Source organism: Podarcis erhardii (assembly GCF_964252035.2).
Source record: "Podarcis erhardii genome assembly, chromosome: 13".
In the NCBI taxonomy this organism is placed as follows: Eukaryota; Metazoa; Chordata; class Lepidosauria; order Squamata; family Lacertidae; genus Podarcis; species Podarcis erhardii.
Genome location: NC_138502.1, coordinates 18,340,693 through 18,360,372, shown reverse-complemented (window position 1 = coordinate 18,360,372; position 19,680 = coordinate 18,340,693). Strand labels below are relative to the sequence as shown.

The following is a 19,680-nucleotide window of genomic DNA, read 5'->3' as shown; positions in this document are numbered from 1 at the left end:
AGAGGAACTGCTGCACTTGGGAGATCATAGTTCTAGGAATGAGTTTGATTGCTTTATAAGAGGTAAACAATGGGAGGGGTATTGGTCCTAGTCACTTTTTAAAAATTGCTTGATTGACACTTCTCATCTGGTGCTTAGTCCTGTAAGCCCCTCTGTCTTTTGGCCTTGTGCCGTACACAAACCTCTTTATGCTTTGACAGTAGGGTTGCCAACCGCTGAACCCGTGTTAAGTATGAGAATAGTCTTAATCATCAGAAAGAACTTTAGCTCCAAGCCATGAACTGTTTTACTTAGGTCACACTTCTTAACAGGTTTGGCCTTCTTTAGGCATAGCCAAACTTGGCCCTCTAGATGTTCTGGGACTACAACTCCCATCATCCCTGACCACTGGCACTGTTAGCTAGGGATGATGGGAATTGTAGTCCAAAAAACATCTGGAGGGCCAATTTTGGCCATGTCTGGTCTACTTGCATCTCTCTCAATTGCTGGCCCTCCAATAACCAAATTTGCTAGCATCACCTTTGATTCTGCCGGCATGCTCATTTTAGGCCTGCACCAAAGATCTCAATTTCCCCCCTCTTATATAAATGTTCTGTTTAGGTACCATTAGAGAGAAAACCACTAGGGCTGTGAGTATTGGCAATAAGGAGCGGAAGATAAATACTTTAAATCAAAATAATGACTTCTTATCTCATCCTCTTGGTCAAAATGCTAATTATGGCCATGTGGAATACATCCAACCAATGGGAGTAACTATATTAGCAAGGGATGACCATTTCTCCCCTGAGTTCCATGCCATCCCTCTGAGGAATTAACAGGCAGGGAGAATATATCATGCCCACATTTTCAGATAATTTGTTTTCCAGGTAGACAAGTTTCCATGCCCTCACCCAGACAGTATTCAACAGCATTCATAACTGCAGCCATTCTTCAGGTACTAGAACGTTTTCTGACAAAAAAAGTGCAAATTTTATTTTCTGCTCTCAGATTGGTTGATACATAGGACTCGATCTTGTTCGTAGATCACACCCACTTGCCTCCGTGCTTCATCAGAGATGGTTGCTATGATTTCACTCTCGTGTAAAGGCATGATAGGACTTTCCTTCAAACCTGCACAAAAGACAGGTTAATAGAACCTGGATTATTAGGTACAGTTCTGAGGTCTATTGGGTTTCAAAGTAGATTTAGACTGCAATCCTATGCACATTTTCCTGGGCCTGTAATAACGATGTAGGAAATGGGCCATTCATTAAGCTAATAGATATCCCTGTTTTAGCACAAATCTAAACTACTCTCAAGTTATATAGGATCACATTTATGGCAGAGTTTTTAGGAAAGCAGTGTTAATGGACAGAGGGGGATTTGCTGTGATGTCTATATAAAGCCTCCAGATTCAGGGCCAGTATGCCTCTGGGTAACAGTTGCTGGTGCGTAATATAGTGGGGGAGAGGTCTTTCCTTTCATGCGCTGCTTGTGAGATGCTTGGAAGTTGAGGCGCCCCAATAAATTTTCTTGATTGAGCCAAGCAGCCAATGCTGCCTCAGCCAATCCCACCCCATAAAGTGCAGGGCAGGGGCATATAGCGTCCAAGGTTGTTGAAGTTACTTGGGCACCTGAGACAAAATATATAAGTTATCCTGCAGGTGCCTCTCCCCTCCCTAGTATTAGGGTAAATTTCCAACAGCAATAAAACATTAAATAACTAATGACTTGCTGTCCTTTCATGTAATTTAAAATTTTGAAGGCTCGCTTTACCTCTAACATTGCTAGGGGGAATCTTTTGCCACCCAGATTTTGCTGAACTGCGACTCCCAGCAAGCAGAGCCCAATGGTCAGGGAAGATGGAAGGTGTAGTTCAGCAACATTCTGGAGGGCCAAAGGTTCCCCACACCTGACTTAATGGTAGGGCCAGCCCTCCTCGAGACACGTGGTTGCCCTCGCTGGTTAAGCTATTCACATTCCTCAAAAACGCCACCTCCACAGGAGCCTTACCCTTCAGTAGGCACAGTCGGACGTGTTCAGCTTCGTATCGCAGCCCAATGTCGTGCTCGAAGAACAGCGGTTCAGGAGAAGTTGGCAGGGGCCATTCCCACCGCTTTCCTTTGAGAAACATGACTGTGGGGCTGTTCATGTGGTTGGGGATCTAGAGAAAGAGAAGCAGCATGCATTTTCTGATGGAAAGCAGAGAAGCTCTGGGATTTGCCGACTCTGTGAGAATCAGACTCCCATCTCCCTGATCAGTCTCAGCTAAGGGTGTCAGAGAATTCCAACAGAAATGGAGAAAGGAGTGGAAGTTGCCCCGGTTGGCATTTTCGTTCCATGTGTGTGGATCAGAAATCAGGGTTCACTGCCATTCTGTGAGGTGAATGGGGAACATAAGCCGCTGCTGCTCAGAGGCAGAATTGCCAGAAACACCATTGGTATTGCTGCCCTTTGGTTGGTAGGGGCCTGCCCTCGTCTGTGGGGTGTTGCAGCTGCTTGAGGAGTTCTCACTTCTGAGTATTATACATGTAGTCGGGTGAGGCGGCTCACACTGAGGACTAGCAACTTGCTAAGGTCACCTAGCGAGTTCATGGCATGCAGCTTATGAATCAGAGAACCATTTGGCTGGCAGCTTGAATTCTACGGGAACTCTACCCAAGCCTAAAATCTCTCTCTGCTTCATTGTCCTTGCCATTTGGACTTCATTTCCCTCCAACGTGACCAGTGGGGTGTAGATCCCTATTCAGCCACAAAACTCCCTGAATGACTTTGGGCGTCATCGTTCTACTTCACAGGGTTGTTGTGACTTTAAAAGTAGTGAGGGGCAGACCTATATATGCCGTCTTGGGAGGAAAATTTGATAGAGAAGTAAGTAATCCTAGTTTTTAAAAGCAAGTGCGCATCTTCCTCATCTCCATCATGTATAATACACTCGCCATTTATGAATCCACAATATTCCATGCTATGGGTGGGCAGACTGGAGATGGCATCCTACTATATGATTTGCAGTACATCCACATGGGTTTCCAACTTCTAGCTTATCCATAGTAACAACAAAAATTGTGTCCGTCCTGTTCTCCCTGAAGTTTGGTATTTAAAATTCTTCATCTCGAAGTAACTCAGGTGCAGATTTTATAGCATATCTATCCCAGGGTATGGATGACAGAGTACAGGAGGCCACTGGCTCCATCTCACTGAGCCACCATTTTGTACACCCAAGCCTCCATTTTGTACCTGTCAGTGGACCTTGTGCTTCTGGTAAAGTAAACAAAGCCCACCTCACAAGTCAAGCATCTGCCCACCACTTAACCAAGTACCTTGATGATCCCATCAGTTCCCCCAATTAATGCCTCTCCTGGTAGATCGATCATCATGGTGCAATTAAGCACAGCCTGCCGGTTCCCTGAGTAGTTGAGGACGATGCCAACGGTTTCATCCGCTCCTGGGAAGCACAGAAAATGATGTGACGCAGCACTAATCTATATCTCCCAAACATTAGGGCTCCCACAAACTCCACTCTCTTCACCCCACTGTAGCAGCCTCACCTGACTCAAGTAGGAACCCCGAGGCTGTAATGCTTTGTGGCTTCTCAGGCCCAAAAATCATTGATGCAAACTGAATGAGGTAGCAGCCCAAGTCCAGAATGACGCCTCCACCCAGTTTCTTATCCACCAGCCTTGGGATGTCATCCATCCGAAAGCCTAGTTGAGCTCGAAGCACTCTTAAGTCCCCAAGATCCTTCTTACTTAGCAGAGTGCGGATCTGCTCGGATACAGGGAAGAATCTTGTCCAGAAGCCCTGGAAGAGATGGAGGCTAAGTTATACCCTGCATTTCCACTCGGGAAAAGAAAGAGGGAGTGGGTATGAAAAACAATTTGGCATTCCATGCAGTGTTTCAGAATTTCAGGAACTTCAGCCTGTGTGTCGTACTAACAAGTGTCTCAGCAAACCAAGTTCTAGTCCTTAATATATTTAAACGTGTTTGGGCAATGCCTGGTGCAAACTGTAAAACTAAGAGAAGGCTGAGAAGCAGGTGAATCTTCTGATTTATTTATTTATTTATTTGCCCCTCCACAGTGACTAGTGTTTAATGCAAGGGTCAGCAAACTTTTTCAGCAGGGGGCCAGTTCACTGTCCTTCAGACCTTGTGGGGGCCGGACTATATTTTGAAAAAAACCAAATACTGTACTTTTCGCCCTATAGGACGCACCGGCCCATAGGACACACCTAGATTTTTTTGGAGGGGGAAATAAAGGGGGGGGAAATTATTTTTCCCCCCCAGGCGCGGGGCTGGGGCGGGGGAAGCCCGAGCTTCCCCCGACCCCAGCGCCCAGAACGGGTCCCAGAGGGAGGGCAATCACCAGTTTTCATTGCCTCCTCGCAGCAGATCAGGCGAGGGTGACTGGGGAGCCATATTTGCAACTTTGTAGTCCTCAGTGTCCTTTCTCTCTCCCTCTCATCCTCCCCTCCCCAGATGTTGCGAAGCTCAGGCATAGTTTTTGGGAGGGTAGGGGGAGTTTGCATTCAATACAAGGGTTGGAGGATGAGTGGGGGGCTTAAACCCCCTGATGGAGCCACCATCCTCACGCAAACACAAGATACACAAAAAGGCGGGCGAAAGGAAGCGGGGGTTGCTGACTGGTTGAGTTACCCCCCTTTTCCTCAGGGCTGGACTTGGGATGTTGTTCTGCTTCTGCCTCTAAATAAAGCTGAAACTTTGTCCGAGCGAGGAAGAGGTTGGAGCTGCATTTTGTAAAGTCTCCCAGCCTCGCCCGGGCGATTTCCAGGGCTCTGTCCCCACCCCCCCGGTGCCCATTTGCAACAGAAGAAAACACTTCAGCCTGTGTAAGGTTGGGGCGGCGGGGGGAGGGGGAGGGAGAGAAATTGAGGCGCTGCATCCTTCCCGCCCCGCCGCCCAAGGAGAAATTAAGGTTGCCCGTTTCGAAGGCTGGCCTTTGTGGGGAGAGATTTGGGTGGCTTCTACTCTGCGTAAAGACAGCAGCTGCAGCTCTCTGTGATTTCGGGCCCCTAGACAAGCGCAAGAACCTGACCTGCAGATTTATGTAACGTGCTCTTTAAACTTTAAAAGAAAGAAGTCTGGAAAGGGGGGGGCGCTTTTTATGGCACACACACCGGCGCAGTTCTGCTTCTCCCTCTCTCTCCGTCGCGGGTGTTGACTAAGGCTTGTGCGGGCAGATGCGTCTCTGGCCGTGGGCGTGTTTTTGTGTGCGCTCGTGGGGACACCGGAGCCGCCTGCTTGTGGGTCGGGAGCTCCATCGGAAGAGCGCACTCCTCGGTCTCTCTCTCTCTGCCTCCGCGCCGCGGAAAGCCTCTGCCTAACTTGGGTCTCCTCGCTGGCACTGGACACACACTCACTCTGAAATAGGACACGGCGCCATTCCCCCCCCCCCCATCGAACTGCAAAGGAGATAAGATGCTGGGTTGGGAAGCGGAGCTTGCCGGGCTTGGGGGATAGCTTCCTGAAGCCTGGAGAGCAAGAGGGGTCGGTGCGCACCGACCCCTTTCACTCTCCAGGCTTCAGCGAAAGCCTGCATTCGCCCCATAGGACGCACACACATTTTCCCTTCATTTTTGGAGGGGAAAAAGTGCATCCTATAGGGCGAAAAATACGGTAAATGAAAGAATTCCTATGCCCCACAAATAACCCAGAAATGCATTTTAAATAAAAGCACGCATTCTACTCATGTAAAAACACCAGGCAGGCCCCACAAATAACTCAGAGATGCATTTTAAATAAAAGTACACATTCTACTCATGTAAAAACACACCGATTCCCGGACTGTCCGCGGGCCAGATTTAGAAGGTGATTGGGCCGGATCCGGCCCCCGGGCCTTAGTTTGCCTACCCATGGTTTAATGTGTTAGGTGCACTGCAATTTTAGGTAAGAATAAAACAAACAAGCCCATTGGCTTATAAATCCAGCAAATAAAGCACTAGACTGGCTAGGGAGAGCCAGTATAGTGTAGTAACTGGTAGGAGATAAAACTGAAAAAATAAGTGGGATGTATGGAAAAGAAAGAGTAATTCAAACATGTGAACGTACTAAAGAACAGGATTTGGGGAAGAGCCATTGCTCAGTGGCAGAGTGTCTGCCTTGAGTGTAGAAGGTCGGTCAAATTCAATCCCTGGCAGCTCCAGATAGGGCTGGTTGAGAACTTTGCCTGAAACCCTGGACAGCTACTGTCAGTCAGTGCAGACGATATTGAGCTAGATGGACCGTTGGCCTGATTTGGTATAAGGCAGCTTCCAATGTAAAAGGTAAAGGTAAAGAGACCCCTGACCATTAGGTCCAGTTGTGGCCGACTCTGGGGTTGCGGCGCTCATCTCGCTTTATTGGCCGAGGGAGCCGGCGTACAGCTTCTGGGTCATGTGGCCAGCAAGACTAAGCCGCTTCTGGCGAACCAGAGCAGCGCACGGAAACGCCGTTTACCTTCCGGCCAGAGCGGTACCTATTTATCTACTTGCACTTTGACGTGCTTTCAAACTGCTAGGTTGGCAGAAGCAGGGACTGAGCAACGAGAGCTCACTCCGTCGCGGGGATTCGAACCGCTGACCTTCTGATCGGCAAGTCCTAGGCTCTGTGGTTTAACCCACAGCGCCACCCGCGTCCCTAGCTTCCAATGTAGAATGTGCAAATCAGGCAACTTTTCATTATTTATCCAAGTTGGAGAATCCTCATACAGATTTCAATTTTATCCTGGCAAACATAAGGGCTAGAAACTTCAGGGTGTGTTATAAATTGAAACAAAAAGCTGGAATTCTGCTACACTCACTCACCTCTTTGCCTAAGGCGGGAGATGAACTGGTAGAACAAGGAGGGAGGGAGTGCAGGAGGCAGGGGAGAGAATGAGCAGGGAGTGCAGTAATATATACTGGTTTATTGGAGTCAAAATCTACAAAAGCAAATGTGCAGGATTAGCAGCATGTGACTGGAAATCAGTGACAGCCCAGACTGCTAACAGTCTTGCCAGGACCTTGCCAGTGCCCCAGAGTTCACATGGTAAAGGTTGCAATGTCAGCTCGTGACTTGCAAAACTTTAAGCTTGCCACATTTATTAGACTGCCAGTTTGCTGACATTCAGCAGACAAAACATTCCTCCTCACTATGTCTGCAATCATAAGGGAGAGCTGCACCTGTTGAATTTCTACCTGCTGCACAGTATCTCTGTGGGAGTGTAGCCAGAAGATGATCGGTGGGGACAACTCTGGTTCCTGCATTGTTCAGAGCAGCTTAATTGTGTTCTCTTGCTAGCAGTTAACCGCAATTCCTTTGGTAGCTACATATCTAAACGAGAATCTCATCCCTTATATATTCAGCTGATCACCATGCTCTGCAGGTGATCTACAGGGCCTTCTGTAAATATCATCTAATCGGGAGGTCCATTCCGTACAATGCAAGAATCGAACCTTTAGCATAGTGACACCTACCCTTTAGAAATCCCTCCCATTATATGTCAGCCAGGAGCCGTCTCTGTAAGGTAATTTGGGCCCATGTTGTATAGGGCCATGTGAATGAACACAAGACCCTTGAACCTGTTACCAGTTTATCAGTCTTCCCATTACCAGAGATTGTGATTTGTTGCTTTCTAATAAGCCAGTATCGGCAAACGCCAGCAACAAACCACAGCTTTAAGACTGGCTAGCAATCATCAAACAAACCATGATCCTTGGTTGAGATGTAACAGGAAACTAAGGCTTCCCAGTTGCAACAGGGGAGGAATGTGCAATAGCATAGTGCTCATTCACAGTAAACCATAATTAGCTAGAAAGGCCACCTCTAGACTGTCAGTAATTTGCTGGACGGATTCAACTGTTTACCAGAAATTTAGGTTTTGCACAATGAAAGTGGATTAAAATATTCTGTTGCTCTTGTACGACAAATCCACTTTGTAATTTTTTTTAAAAGGACTTCTTGCAGTTAGGAAAGTGATGCAGAAATGTAGTAAAAACTGTGGGATAAACAACTGATTAACAGAAAGATGTAGAACCACTGGGCAAACAAATCAGATGAGTGCTCATTGCCATATAACCTCAGTGCAAACCAATCAAAATGAATGTTCAATGAAGACCAGACGTAGCCTAACCTCTGTGTAAGCTTTGTGCAAGCAAATCAGCATGAATGTTCAATAAACAGGCAGAAATAGGACTTGAACCCATATCTTGCAGACAGTCTCCACTCTTTTTCTGCTGTATCACACTGCTTCCCATGTTGCCTCAATATTTCCTACCTCCATGAGGAACACATTGTTCTCTTTAGCCACTTGTACCATGTCCCAGACTTCTGCTGCATTCATGCCCATGGGTTTTTCACACAGGACGTTCTTCTTCGCACGGAGGAAGAGGAGGACGAGTGCATGATGCTGAGTATGGACCGACCCCACATAGACTACGTCTGAAAGAGGGATCCCAGCAGATGGGGAGCAGAAAATGAAAGCAAAAATTTAGCCACAAAACCTGTAGGCTCAACCTCAGTCTGTTTTCTGTGGCCTGAAACTAGTGAAATGATAAAGGTGTTTCTGAGCAAATGTAGAGAGCATTCCCTCACCACTAACTATCGCGGCCAACCCCTCAAAGATCCGGGATTAGTGGGCAAAGCTTCTATGTTAGAAGGTGGGACTTTCCATGGTAACTTGAACCCCACCACTACGAAACCACTGGAGGGAAACCAAGAATCTGAGTTTTGCTCCTTATTCTGGCTGGGTTCCAGATCCTGAGAAGGCTGGAGTATGTTTAATATAGGGGTCTGTTTAATATAGCAGCCTATGGGCCTGGCCTGATCCAGCCCCCACAGCCTTCCCAACTGAGCCACCAGCATCTCACTGTCTTCTCAGCCTCTTAGCAATCTGTCCATGGGGAGGCGGAATGGCTTCCCCTTCTCCATGTGCAGAACATTTAGCTTCTGTTCTGCTCTGCTCTTTCCTCATAGCACAGTCCTTCCATGCAGCTTCTTCATATAAATCATATAAAATAATTAACAAATCTGCAACAAAATGATTGCAACCTGTAAAACACTATTAACAGAAAATAAGCGAAACGTCACATTGACAACAAAAGTAATGTTATGTGATTAACAAATCGACATTTATAATCTATAAAACAATATTAACAACTCCAACAAATAGCAACTAAAAAAATATAAGCTAAGTGCTGTTAAGTTCACACACACACACACACACACACACACTCCACTCCCCTATGCCTCATAATCTTTCACTGTATTCAGTGCATTAAAATACACATAAGATACACATAATGCCGTTGTTAAGCAAGCTCAGCAGTCTGACCTGGTATGAGACAGCTTCCTATTGTTCTTTTGCAGAGTCATTGAGAGATGTGTACAAGGGACAGAGAGAGGGTGGTGTCTGATGTCTTCCTGTCTGAAAGCTGTTTCTAGTTTGAAATCCAGATTCCATTAGAACAGCCTTCCCTAACTTGGTACCCTCAAGATGGGTACAACTCCCATCATCCCTGACTCTGGGCGTAGGTGCTGGTTGGGCCTGATGGGAGGCATAATCCAGAACACCTGGAGGGCATCAAACTAGGGAAGCTGCCTGAGAAGATCACACCTCGTTCCCCTTTCGCCACTCATGACCACTTGGGCTGATTTTCCAAGCTCCATCCGCCTCACCTATGTCAGGGTCCTCCGCCAATTCCTCATACGATCCATAGGCCTTAGGAATATTATGCTGCTTGGCATATTCCTCAGAGCGCTTGAGGTCTCGAGAAGCAATGGCGGCTACCTGGGGAAGGAAGAGCCAGCCTATGAGACAAGAGGTCGTGAACGACAGAGCCTCACGTCACCCTAGTTTGTAACTGAATGCCAAAGTAAGTTACAAGCTGATCACTTTTCGTACCATCACAAGAATGATAGGAGTCTGCTATATAGTTAGTCAGCATTGGTCCATCTAGCTTTAATATCGTCTGCACTGACAACAACTGGAATAAATTAATTGAATATTTAAAGGAGAACAATAAAAGTTTAAAGTCACTAGCAGGACTGGAATAATACCTTCAATGTAAATTAGTAGAGTTATGATAATAATATACGCATAAAGTATGTGATGTATATACCAGCAGCTGGGAGGGAGGGAAGTCAAGACTCGGCAGAGTCAAAGGGTTTATATTGTGATAATAAGAATTGTTGGAAAAAGGATCATATGAAGAAAACAATAAAAAATTATTTGAAATATATATATATATCATCTGCACTGACAGGCAGCGGCTCCAGGGTTTCAGTCAGGGCAGGGGTGTAGGAAGGAGGGGGCAGGGGCGGGGAGTCTGCCCCGGGTGTCACCCTGAGGGGGGGGTCAAAATAGCAGCCAGCCGGGGGCTACACTCACTGTAGGGCGGCTGAGGGTGCACGGGCGCCGTTGTTATGGGCACTGCTCGAGCACCATCCATATGGGCGTCACTTGAGTGCCGTCCATATCGGCAGTGTGCATGCACCGCTGGGTGGTTTGCCCCCCCCCTCAAAAACCCCGCACCGGGTGCCGAAGAGCCTTTCTTCGCCACTGAGTCAGGGACCTCTTCCCTCATCCCTACTTGGAGATGTCAGGAATTGAACTTGGGACCTTCTGCATGCAAAGCTGGTGCTCTGCCTACTGAGCTATGCCCCTTTCAAAAGTCAATATAAAGAATGGTGCCTTTCACCCTCACCCTCAACCCATGTGAGTGATGATAATGCCCTTTAGTGATTATGAGTACAGAAGCAGGGAACAGCTGCTCTTCTGGGTTAGATCTTTTTGCAGCATTTGGCTGTAATGCACATCAAGTTCTGACAAATCCCGAATCTCCAGGTGTGGCTCCTAGGAGGGATTTCATGCTTACCTGAGGTGAAGTGGGATCTGTATAAGGCTGCACGTATCAAACCCAGGAACCCGGGTGGGTGATGAAGAGAGGGAGCAGCTTTGGAAAACTAAAACTTGTGTCTCTAAGCTTCAGGGAAATGCCAGGATCAGGGGCAGGTGGATGGGCCTTGTCAGGCTGGCACAGTGAGTGAGAAGTGTGGCGTGCACAAATGTTTAACAATGAGATGTATAAATGCTGCAGAGTCAGATCAGGATGATTGCTCATTATCACATAACAACCCCACAAACAAATAAGAATGGATGCTTAATAAGAAACTGGCACCATCTAACCTATGTGGAAGCTTTGTGCAAGCAAATTAGGATGAATGCTTAGTAATCAGATCATCCGGAGGAGATCATTTGGAATCTTTCTGTGTTTTGTTTTGTTTTGTTTTGTTTTGTCTGTTTGAATGAGATACTCATCAGAGCTTGAAGAAGATGACGCCCTTGAGCTGAGAGAAGGAAGAAGAGAGGTAGCAGAAATAACAGCTGGCAGTTTTTCAAAGGCAAGAGACAGGGACTTGGGAGCTTTTAGCTGATGTTAGCTGAAACTGGGGGTGTAGCCTTGGGTGGCTGCCCAAAATGCACTTTTCTCATGAAGACATCTTTTCTCTTGAAGGAGTGGCAGTCGTGCTCTGCTTGCTGTTGTTGTTTTTGTCAGTTAGTTAAAAGAAGACTACTACTACCCAGAACTGCAGCAAAATGTTGCGACTCTTTCCCTTGTAACCTTTTCTACTCTGGAGAGCTGCTTCTAGGCAGTGGAGACAGGCTAGCCCAACCTTTGCCAGCCTGGTGCCCTCCAGGTGTTTTGGAGGGCACCAGGTTGGTAGACCAAACCATGTCCGTCCTGACAATCCTGAGCTAGATGGACCAAGTGGTTTGACTTGGTACAAGGCAGCTCCCTGATAGATCACACAGACCATGCATACAGGTTCACATAGAGTGTTATATGGAAGCAAAGTGGCCGAGACTGGAGCACCAGCAGTCAAAGAAAGTGATGGTTCCTGGAATGGCAGGTCAGGAGAACAGCAGCCCATCATGTAATGGAATACAACTGCTGTTGGGGGTTCCACCCCTGCACTTCTTGGTTTTAAGTTACATTTATACCCCACCTTTCCTCCAAGGAGCTAAATGCGTCGTGCATGGCAATCCCCTCCCCATTTTATCCTCACAGTAACCCTGTGAGATAGAGATTGAGAGACCATGAATGGCCCAAGGACACCCAGTAAGCTTTATGGTTGAGCCATTCAACACTCTAACCCAGTTTCCCCCCTCAAAGTTGGGTCCTCAGCTGTTGTTGGACTACAACTCCCATTATCCCTAGCTGGCAGGGCCAGTAGTCAGGGAGGGTGGGAGTTGTAGTCCAACAGCAGCGGGAAACCCAAGTCGAAGAAACACTGCTGTAACCACTACACAACGTTCGCTCTCATTGTCAACACTTAATTTATGGCAGGACACCTGTGTCTTTTAACATCCGCCTGTGAAGCAGAAACAGAGAAGGCAGGGGCTTTTGAGGCACGAGAAACCACCCTACACCATGTTAAACCACTAGTCCACCTCACTCGTTCGGTATTGTCCGCACTGACTGTCTGCAACTTTCCAGGGTTCCAGGCAGGGAGCCTATCCTAGCTTTGAGCTTCCCCTCAAAGAAAATGGGGCAATTTGTCCCTCTACCCCACTGTTCTCTACTCTGACTGGCAGCTGTTCTTCCAGGTCTTTCTCCAGAAAGTAATTCTTTCTCCAGAATCACTACATGAGAATCTATTTTTTTAAAAAAAATAACTGGCAATAGCAGAGATGGAACTTCTGCCTGCAAAAACCACGTGCTCCACTGCAAAGCTAAGGCCCCTCACTTTTCTAGCATGGGGAGGGAAAGCTTTGCCAGCTACATTTCTAGCGACAGGGAGCTCTTAACGGCACAGAAGCTCTCACAGAAGAAAGCTGGCAATTCTATCCACAAAGTGTGACAGAATCTGGTTTTGGCTGCCCTGTGCCCCCATGCCACCCACCCACCCACCCCATTTGTTCCAGGCCTGTTATCCAACCTTGTGATCCACTGCTGGCAAAGTCTTCAAGGCCACGATGAAATCGTGGCTGATCTTCCCAGCAGAGCAGATCCCCCAACGAAGAGCCATTTTGAATTCCTGAAGCGATGCGGCGGAGAGGTGCTGTTCCTTCTGCCTGTTTTCTTCAGGAGGGTGCAGCAGTTTGTCACTCAGCTGCCCACACAGAGGGCTGAGGCTTAGCGTAAAGAGGCAGGCTGGGGAGCCCAAGGGCAGGTAGAGGCCTGCTTGCCTACTTCCAGAAGTGTTCGCACAGGTGAGAAGAGGAATGAGGCAGTGATGCACAGGACAGGGAGGAGGAATCCTGGCTTTTCAGGGCAAGCGCGTGGGGTGAACACATGACCAGCGCTACCTTATACTGAGTCAGGCCACTGATCCATCTAGCCTGGTAGGGTCTATTTTGAGTATGGGCCATTTCAAGGTAAATCTGTGTAATCTGCACTTTCCGAAACAACAAAGGCATCCTTTGAAATTCTCCGAATTTTGCCATGCCAGGTAAAGTGCGCCAAAAAAAAAAAGAAAAGTGTTTTCAAAGGTCCATAAGAATTGCAAGAATTCGTGAAAATAATGTTCAAAAATTGCATCACATCAGCAGAAATTGTTCTGCAAATGTCTGTATATTAGGCAATGTTGCATACAACCATGTATATATATATATATATATATGGAGAAATTCCTACGAAAATGCTGGTGAATTTTCATGCGAACTTAAAAAACAAACAAACCCAAAAACCTGATGTGGAGATTGGGGGTGGGGGGAGAGAATGAGAAACTGAGGGAACCCAAACTTGACAGTTTCCCCCACCCCCAATTCTGAACCTGATTGCTATTCAGGAATTCAGAGAGGGTGGGATTGGGCCCTTCCCCCAGCCTTGGCGCTTGAGATTCTTTACAGTGGTACCTCAGGTTAAGTACTTAATTCGTTCCGGAGGTCCGTACTTAACCTGAAACTGTACTTAACCTGAAGCACCACTTTATCGTGCCATTGGAGCACGATTTCTGTTCTCATCCTGAAGCAAAGTTCTTAACCTGAAGCACTATTTCTGGGTTAGCGGAGTCTGTAACCTGAAGCGTATGTAACCTGAAGCGTATGTAACCCGAGGTACCACTGTACTGTAAATGGAGATGTAAGAAACTGAAACATGGACCATCTCTCTCAGTGCTCCGTCATGAAGCTACAGCCCCTTTCCCTTGATTTTTGAGGGTCAGTGGACATTTTGCACAGTTCAAGCAAGCATCTCCGCCCCCACCCAGCTGTCCATTACTGGCTCCCACCAGCAGGCAGCAAAACTGGGCAGCGGCTAAGTTCAGCAGACAGCACAGAGCTGCATAACACGTAGAAATCAACTGACAAAGCTTTTTCTCAGTGATGCTGGCGAAAGCTTGTTTCCTGTACTTAGGTTCTGTGTCTGTTACAGGCAGCAGTCTTCACCCTGCGAATCTTCCTCTCTCTCACAGCTCCTTCACTGCTTGCATTTCAGAGGGTAGTGAAAACTTTGCCATTTAATCAGGCTTTTGTGCCCTCCTAGTTATTTGCACAGTTGTGGGTTTCATTGTTTTCTGTCATTCCTTTCTCTCATCTTTCTTTGTTCTTACAATATTACTGAATGAGCACTATTTGGATAATGTGTTTGTTTTTAATTGTTCTTAAGCTTTGTGTGTGTTTCATGGATCTGTATGTCACTTTGAGACTTTTTGGTGGGAACGTACGAATAAGTGAAAATAATAATAATAATAATAATAATAATAATAATAATAATAATAATATATTTTATTGGGTTTAATTGTACACTGCTCTGCACTTTAGAAAGGAAGAGGAGATAAATAATTTAAATTAATCAATCACTCAATTAGCTTTCTTTTTTCTTTTTTTATTATAATTCTTATGTTACATTAATAAACATTATCATATTACATCACAGGACTTGTTATACTATATACAAGGATAATATACAAAAGGGGGGAAAGGAAATATTCCAGAGTCATACATGTACCAACACTTTGGACTTCCTGTCAATCCCGTTGTATATTCCTTTTTTACAAATGAATGTACTCTTATTGTTATAAATTTCTTCACATTTTATCTAAGACATTCCTATATCAATATGTACCCTTGATCTTATTTCTCAACTCAATCTCTCTCCAAAGTCAATCAAATGCTAGCACAGATCGTGAACCCTTACTGTATATTTGAACATATATCTTATATCTATCCCACGTTTCCATAATTTTTTGTTTTGAGCTGTCTCTCAGGCTATTTGTCTACTACGCCATTTCGGTTACCTGTCCTCTCCTGCAACATCCCAGGGCTGGTTGCAGCAACATAATCATACAACTGAAAACAAACGTACGAGTTTATATACAATTATAAAAGCAAAGAAAACACCTACAGAGAAAAGAAGTGGGTACCACAAAAATATCTTAACAGTCAAAGGCCACAGTAAAGAGGTGTGCTTTCAGCATATGAGGGAGGATGTGCAGTGAAGATGCTTGATGCACCTCTTCACCCTGCTCATTGCACCACTGGCAGAGAAAGGGGGTGCGGGGGTGCGGTCTGCCCCAGGTGTCATTCCTGAAGGGGGTGACATCGCTGCTCCCCCCCCCCGGACGCTTGCCCCGCCCCTGCGGATGGCTCGTCTCACCCCCGGGTGCACAGCAACTAGCTCCGCCTCTGCATTGCACACTCCCTTTTCCCCATGAAACCCAGGCATCCTAGAACCTGTTTTTAATTAGAGGAATTAGCTTTGGAATATAGTGAGTCATTGTGAGGAACTTGCCTCTAGGCATGTGTGAAGTGCGTTGCTGTTCCTGCACCATTAATGCCATTATTCTCATCACCCCCAGATCTGAGGAAGCTGTGATAGGGTTTCTAGGTAAAAAGTGATGGTTGTTTCCTAGAAGGGTTGTCTTTTATGTCTCTCATTTGGCCATTTTTGTGACTAGCTTGATGAAGAGTTCTGAAGCTTCTGCATACTATTTCCTAACAACTTGGTTGGTCTAACCTTCCTATATACATAAAAATGTAACGCTGTCATCACACAGCTACTGTTGATTTCAAAATGGTAGTTTCGAACAACTGAACAGCTTTGGATAAAGCTGTTTTTTCTGCAAGAGGGGTAGATGGGATTGGCAAGCAATGTGAGCAGAGGTGCACCCCTTAGTCAGAACATAAGAAAGCCGTCCTGGATCAGGCCAGTGTCCCATCTAGTCCAGCATCCTATTTTTACTTTGGCCAGTCAGATGTCCATGGGAAGCCCAGAAACAGGACCCAACTCCCAAAGTTTCCAGCAATTAGGATAATAATGGCAATGCAGATTTTGAAATTCTCCTGAAATTCATCGTAGTGAGTAGAGCCCAACAACACTGAGCTGACTGCAGTACGGTGGTACCTCAAGTTAAAGATGCTTCAGGTTACAGACTCCGCTAACCCAGAGATAGTACCTCAGGTTAAGAACTTTGCTTCAGGATGAGAACAGAAATCGCCCGGCGGCAGCAGTGGAACACCCCATTAGCTAAAGTGGTACCTTCAGGTTAAGAACGGACCTCCAGATCGAATTAAGTTCTTAACCAGAGGTACCACTGTAACTTACTGGGCCGCCAGCAATTTGTGTCTTCTGTTTCCTTGTTCCTCCACACCCGCTCTCTTAAGATGGGTGGTTGCAAGATTTTATCTCTTAATCCCTCCCTTGTTGTTTTGTCAACCTTCTCCCTGGAAAAATAGGGTGCTAATTTTAATTTCAGGTGCCATCTGTTTTCCTGACAGCAGCGATACATTTTGCAACACACAGGGTGTAAAGCCTGTGTCAAACTTTGCCTTTAAACTGGCTTGATTAAAACTGCTCTGCTATCCAGACGCAATCTCCATTGAGTTCAATGAGATCTGCATCCTAGGACGGATCATTAGGAGCAGTCTAAACAGTCTAAACACTCCCAAACGAAACTTGGAATTGTGGGTGTCTTGAGAATACTTTAAGTATGCTGCAGAGAGCCTTGTGGGTGCGGCAGCCATGGTGTGTTGTACAGTGGTACCTCGGGTTACATACGCTTCAGGTTACAGATTCTGCTAACCCAGAAATAGTGCTTCAGGTTAAGAACTTTGCTTCAGGATGAGAACAGTGCTCCGGCGGCGCAGCAGCAGTGGGAGGCCCCATTAGCTAAAGTTGTGCTTCAGGTTAAGAACAGTTTTAGGTTAAGAACGGACCTCCGGAACGAATTAAGTACTTAACCTGAGGTACCACTGTATTCTCTTCCAGCTTTGCAGCATTCAAAAGTTTCCGGTGTTTTCTGCTCATGCTGACTGCAGTAGAGTGGTACCTCAGGTTACAGACACTTCAGGTTATAGACTCTGCTAACCCAGAAATAGTACCTCAGGTTAAGAACTTTGCTTCAGGATGAGAACAGAAATCGCGCAGCGGCAGCAGCGGGAGGCCCCATTAGCTAAAATTGTACCTCAGGTTAAGAACAGTTTCAGGTTAAGAACGGACCTCCAGACCGAATTAAATTCTTAACCTGAGGTAGTACCACTGTGCTTCTCAAACACCTTGAGAGCTGTAATCGGGGCTGCTGGGCTCTGTAGTCTAAAGCATCGGGGGGGAGCAGGATGGCAAAGGCTGATCTACAACTAAGACCTATTTATTTCTACTTCCCTTAATCTTGTCGTCCCCCCCCCACCTACACAAGCTCAAATAAAAGCCAAGCCTTTTTGATCTGTAGTGTGACTGTTTCTTCTCTGATCACACTAGACAGCCAAAGCTTGTATCCTTCAGCAATTTTGCAAAGTGACTGTGACACCTGGCCTAACAGAGCCCATTGTGTCCCAATAGCCCAAAACTAATCCATTATTCTAGGTGTTTTCCCATGTTATTCTATTGAAATATTAATTTTTCACAGCACAATCCTATTCAAGTCCCGTTGAATACAATGGAGCGTTTTCTGATTGCCACCACCTTTGTCATCTCAAACATTTTGCATGAAGATCCCCAGGCAACTTTCTCCCTAATCTTACAATAGCTCCTTTCTTTAATCTTCTTAAATTCTTGCCAGCGCCCAAATTGGTTGACTGGGATGAAATCTTACAGGCTCAGATGGTGTAGCCTGGCTCACACCGTTCCATAAAAAAGATGCTGAACGACTGACACTGTTGTTGCACCTGCAGCCCAGGGAAAAGCACTGAAAACAGCTCTGTCCGGCACCTCTTGTGGTGTAGTGGTTAAGAGCGGTAGACTCGTAACCTGGTGAACTGGGTTCGCTTCCCCGCTCCTCCACATGCAGCTGCTGGGTGACCTTGGGCCAGTCACACTTCTCTGAAGTCTCTCAGCCCCACTCACAGAGTGTTTGTTGGGGGGGAGGAAGGGAAAGGAGATTGTTAGCCGCTTTGAGACCCCTTAGGGGAGTAATAAAGTGGGATATCAAATCCAAACTCCTCTTCCTCCATTTTGTGTGCTGTTACATAAATGCTTTTCAAAGGGTGACCTGCCTAACTGCTGGAATAAGCTCAATAATCATATTGAGTCAGCCTATTGGTCCGTCTCACTCAGTAGTGTTTACTTTCCAGGGTTTTGGGGTGGGGGTCCTCTCCCTGTCCTACCTGGAGATGCTGAGGAATGAACCTGAGACACAGTCCTTCCCCCATATCCTATGCCCCCTCTTTTTCCATTGATCTCTGTACCGTCAAACCAAAGGGATGTGAAATTTGCAGAGTACTTTTCTAGGCTCTCGATCCAGCTGAAGTTACTTGTGAGTGAGATGGTGACCCCTGTGCACGCTTACTGGGTAAGGGGGACTTGCTTCTGTGTAAACTTAAGAGAGCACACTGAGCTGCCTGTCCCATTGAAAACAATGGAGCAAGTTAAAGTCACGACAAAAAAAAACAAAAAACTTCTGCCCCGTTGCTTTCAATGGAAATTGCTTGTCATGGCTAATTTTAATTGGGGCCTAATCTTGGAGGCTGTTTTGGATATTTTTCAGCTTATTAAACCAAACTGCCATCTTGGAAGTTAGAGATTTGCTATAAACACACACACACACACACAGAGAGAGAGAGAGAGAGAGAGAGAGAATCTAGTGGATGCAGTTCATACTACTTTGCAATCTACACTCCATTACTTAGATGTTATAAACCACAGGGGGGAGCAACCTACAATCTAAAATGCAGCCTTTAATACCTCCTGATAAAATAAACAGATATTCTCTATATTTTGGAAAGCTGTTTGTTTGTTCACTATACATTTGGGCACCTTTTAAGATAATGGAACCAAATTTTGTAAGATGGTTCCTGAGATCAAGGAGCCAGGTTTTCAGCTAAGTTTGTATATGATTGTGTGCCATTTTGAATCAAGATGGTGGGCTGAACTTTTCAAAACTGCACCCATTTTTTGGTTTCAGAATTCCCAAACGGTGCCTGGTACAGGTTATTAGTAATATATGATTATATGTTGTATAATCTCATCCATGCTTCCTCTTGCCCTCCCCCTTCCCCCCAGGAAAACCTGCTGCTTATTGTTGGATCAGAACAAACATAAACTGGGTTTTATTGACGTTTGCTCTGATTGAGTTTTCCAGGGGAAAGCCACTCATGCCAGTGCCAAAAAAGCATGGGAAAAGTACAAAACTGTTTGTGTTTTCTAGGCAAGCGACAAGAAGAAGTCTGGACGAGCCCTAAAATACAATATAAATCAGTGTCTCTGGTTGTGATGAGGTTGGAAACAGAGATGTGATGAAGGGTGGTTTGGAATCCCCAACTGATGTAGTCAAACCCCTCTAGAAGC

General features: G+C 46.0%; 1 protein-coding gene across 1 annotated transcript; it reads right to left on the bottom strand.

Moving 5' to 3' along the window:
- Nucleotides 1–945: 945 nt before the first annotated feature.
- On the bottom strand, nucleotides 946–13,193 carry LOC309327870 (trans-1,2-dihydrobenzene-1,2-diol dehydrogenase-like). Its single transcript, XM_081837461.1, has 7 exons — nucleotides 12,896–13,193; nucleotides 9,632–9,743; nucleotides 8,232–8,395; nucleotides 3,528–3,780; nucleotides 3,300–3,424; nucleotides 1,993–2,143; nucleotides 946–1,110 (listed from the first exon to the last, which is right to left on the bottom strand). Exons 1-7 carry the CDS (start codon nucleotides 12,983–12,985, stop codon nucleotides 971–973), a joined length of 1,035 nt encoding a protein of 344 aa, XP_081693587.1. The 5' UTR covers nucleotides 12,986–13,193; the 3' UTR covers nucleotides 946–970.
- Nucleotides 13,194–19,680: the final 6,487 nt, after the last annotated feature.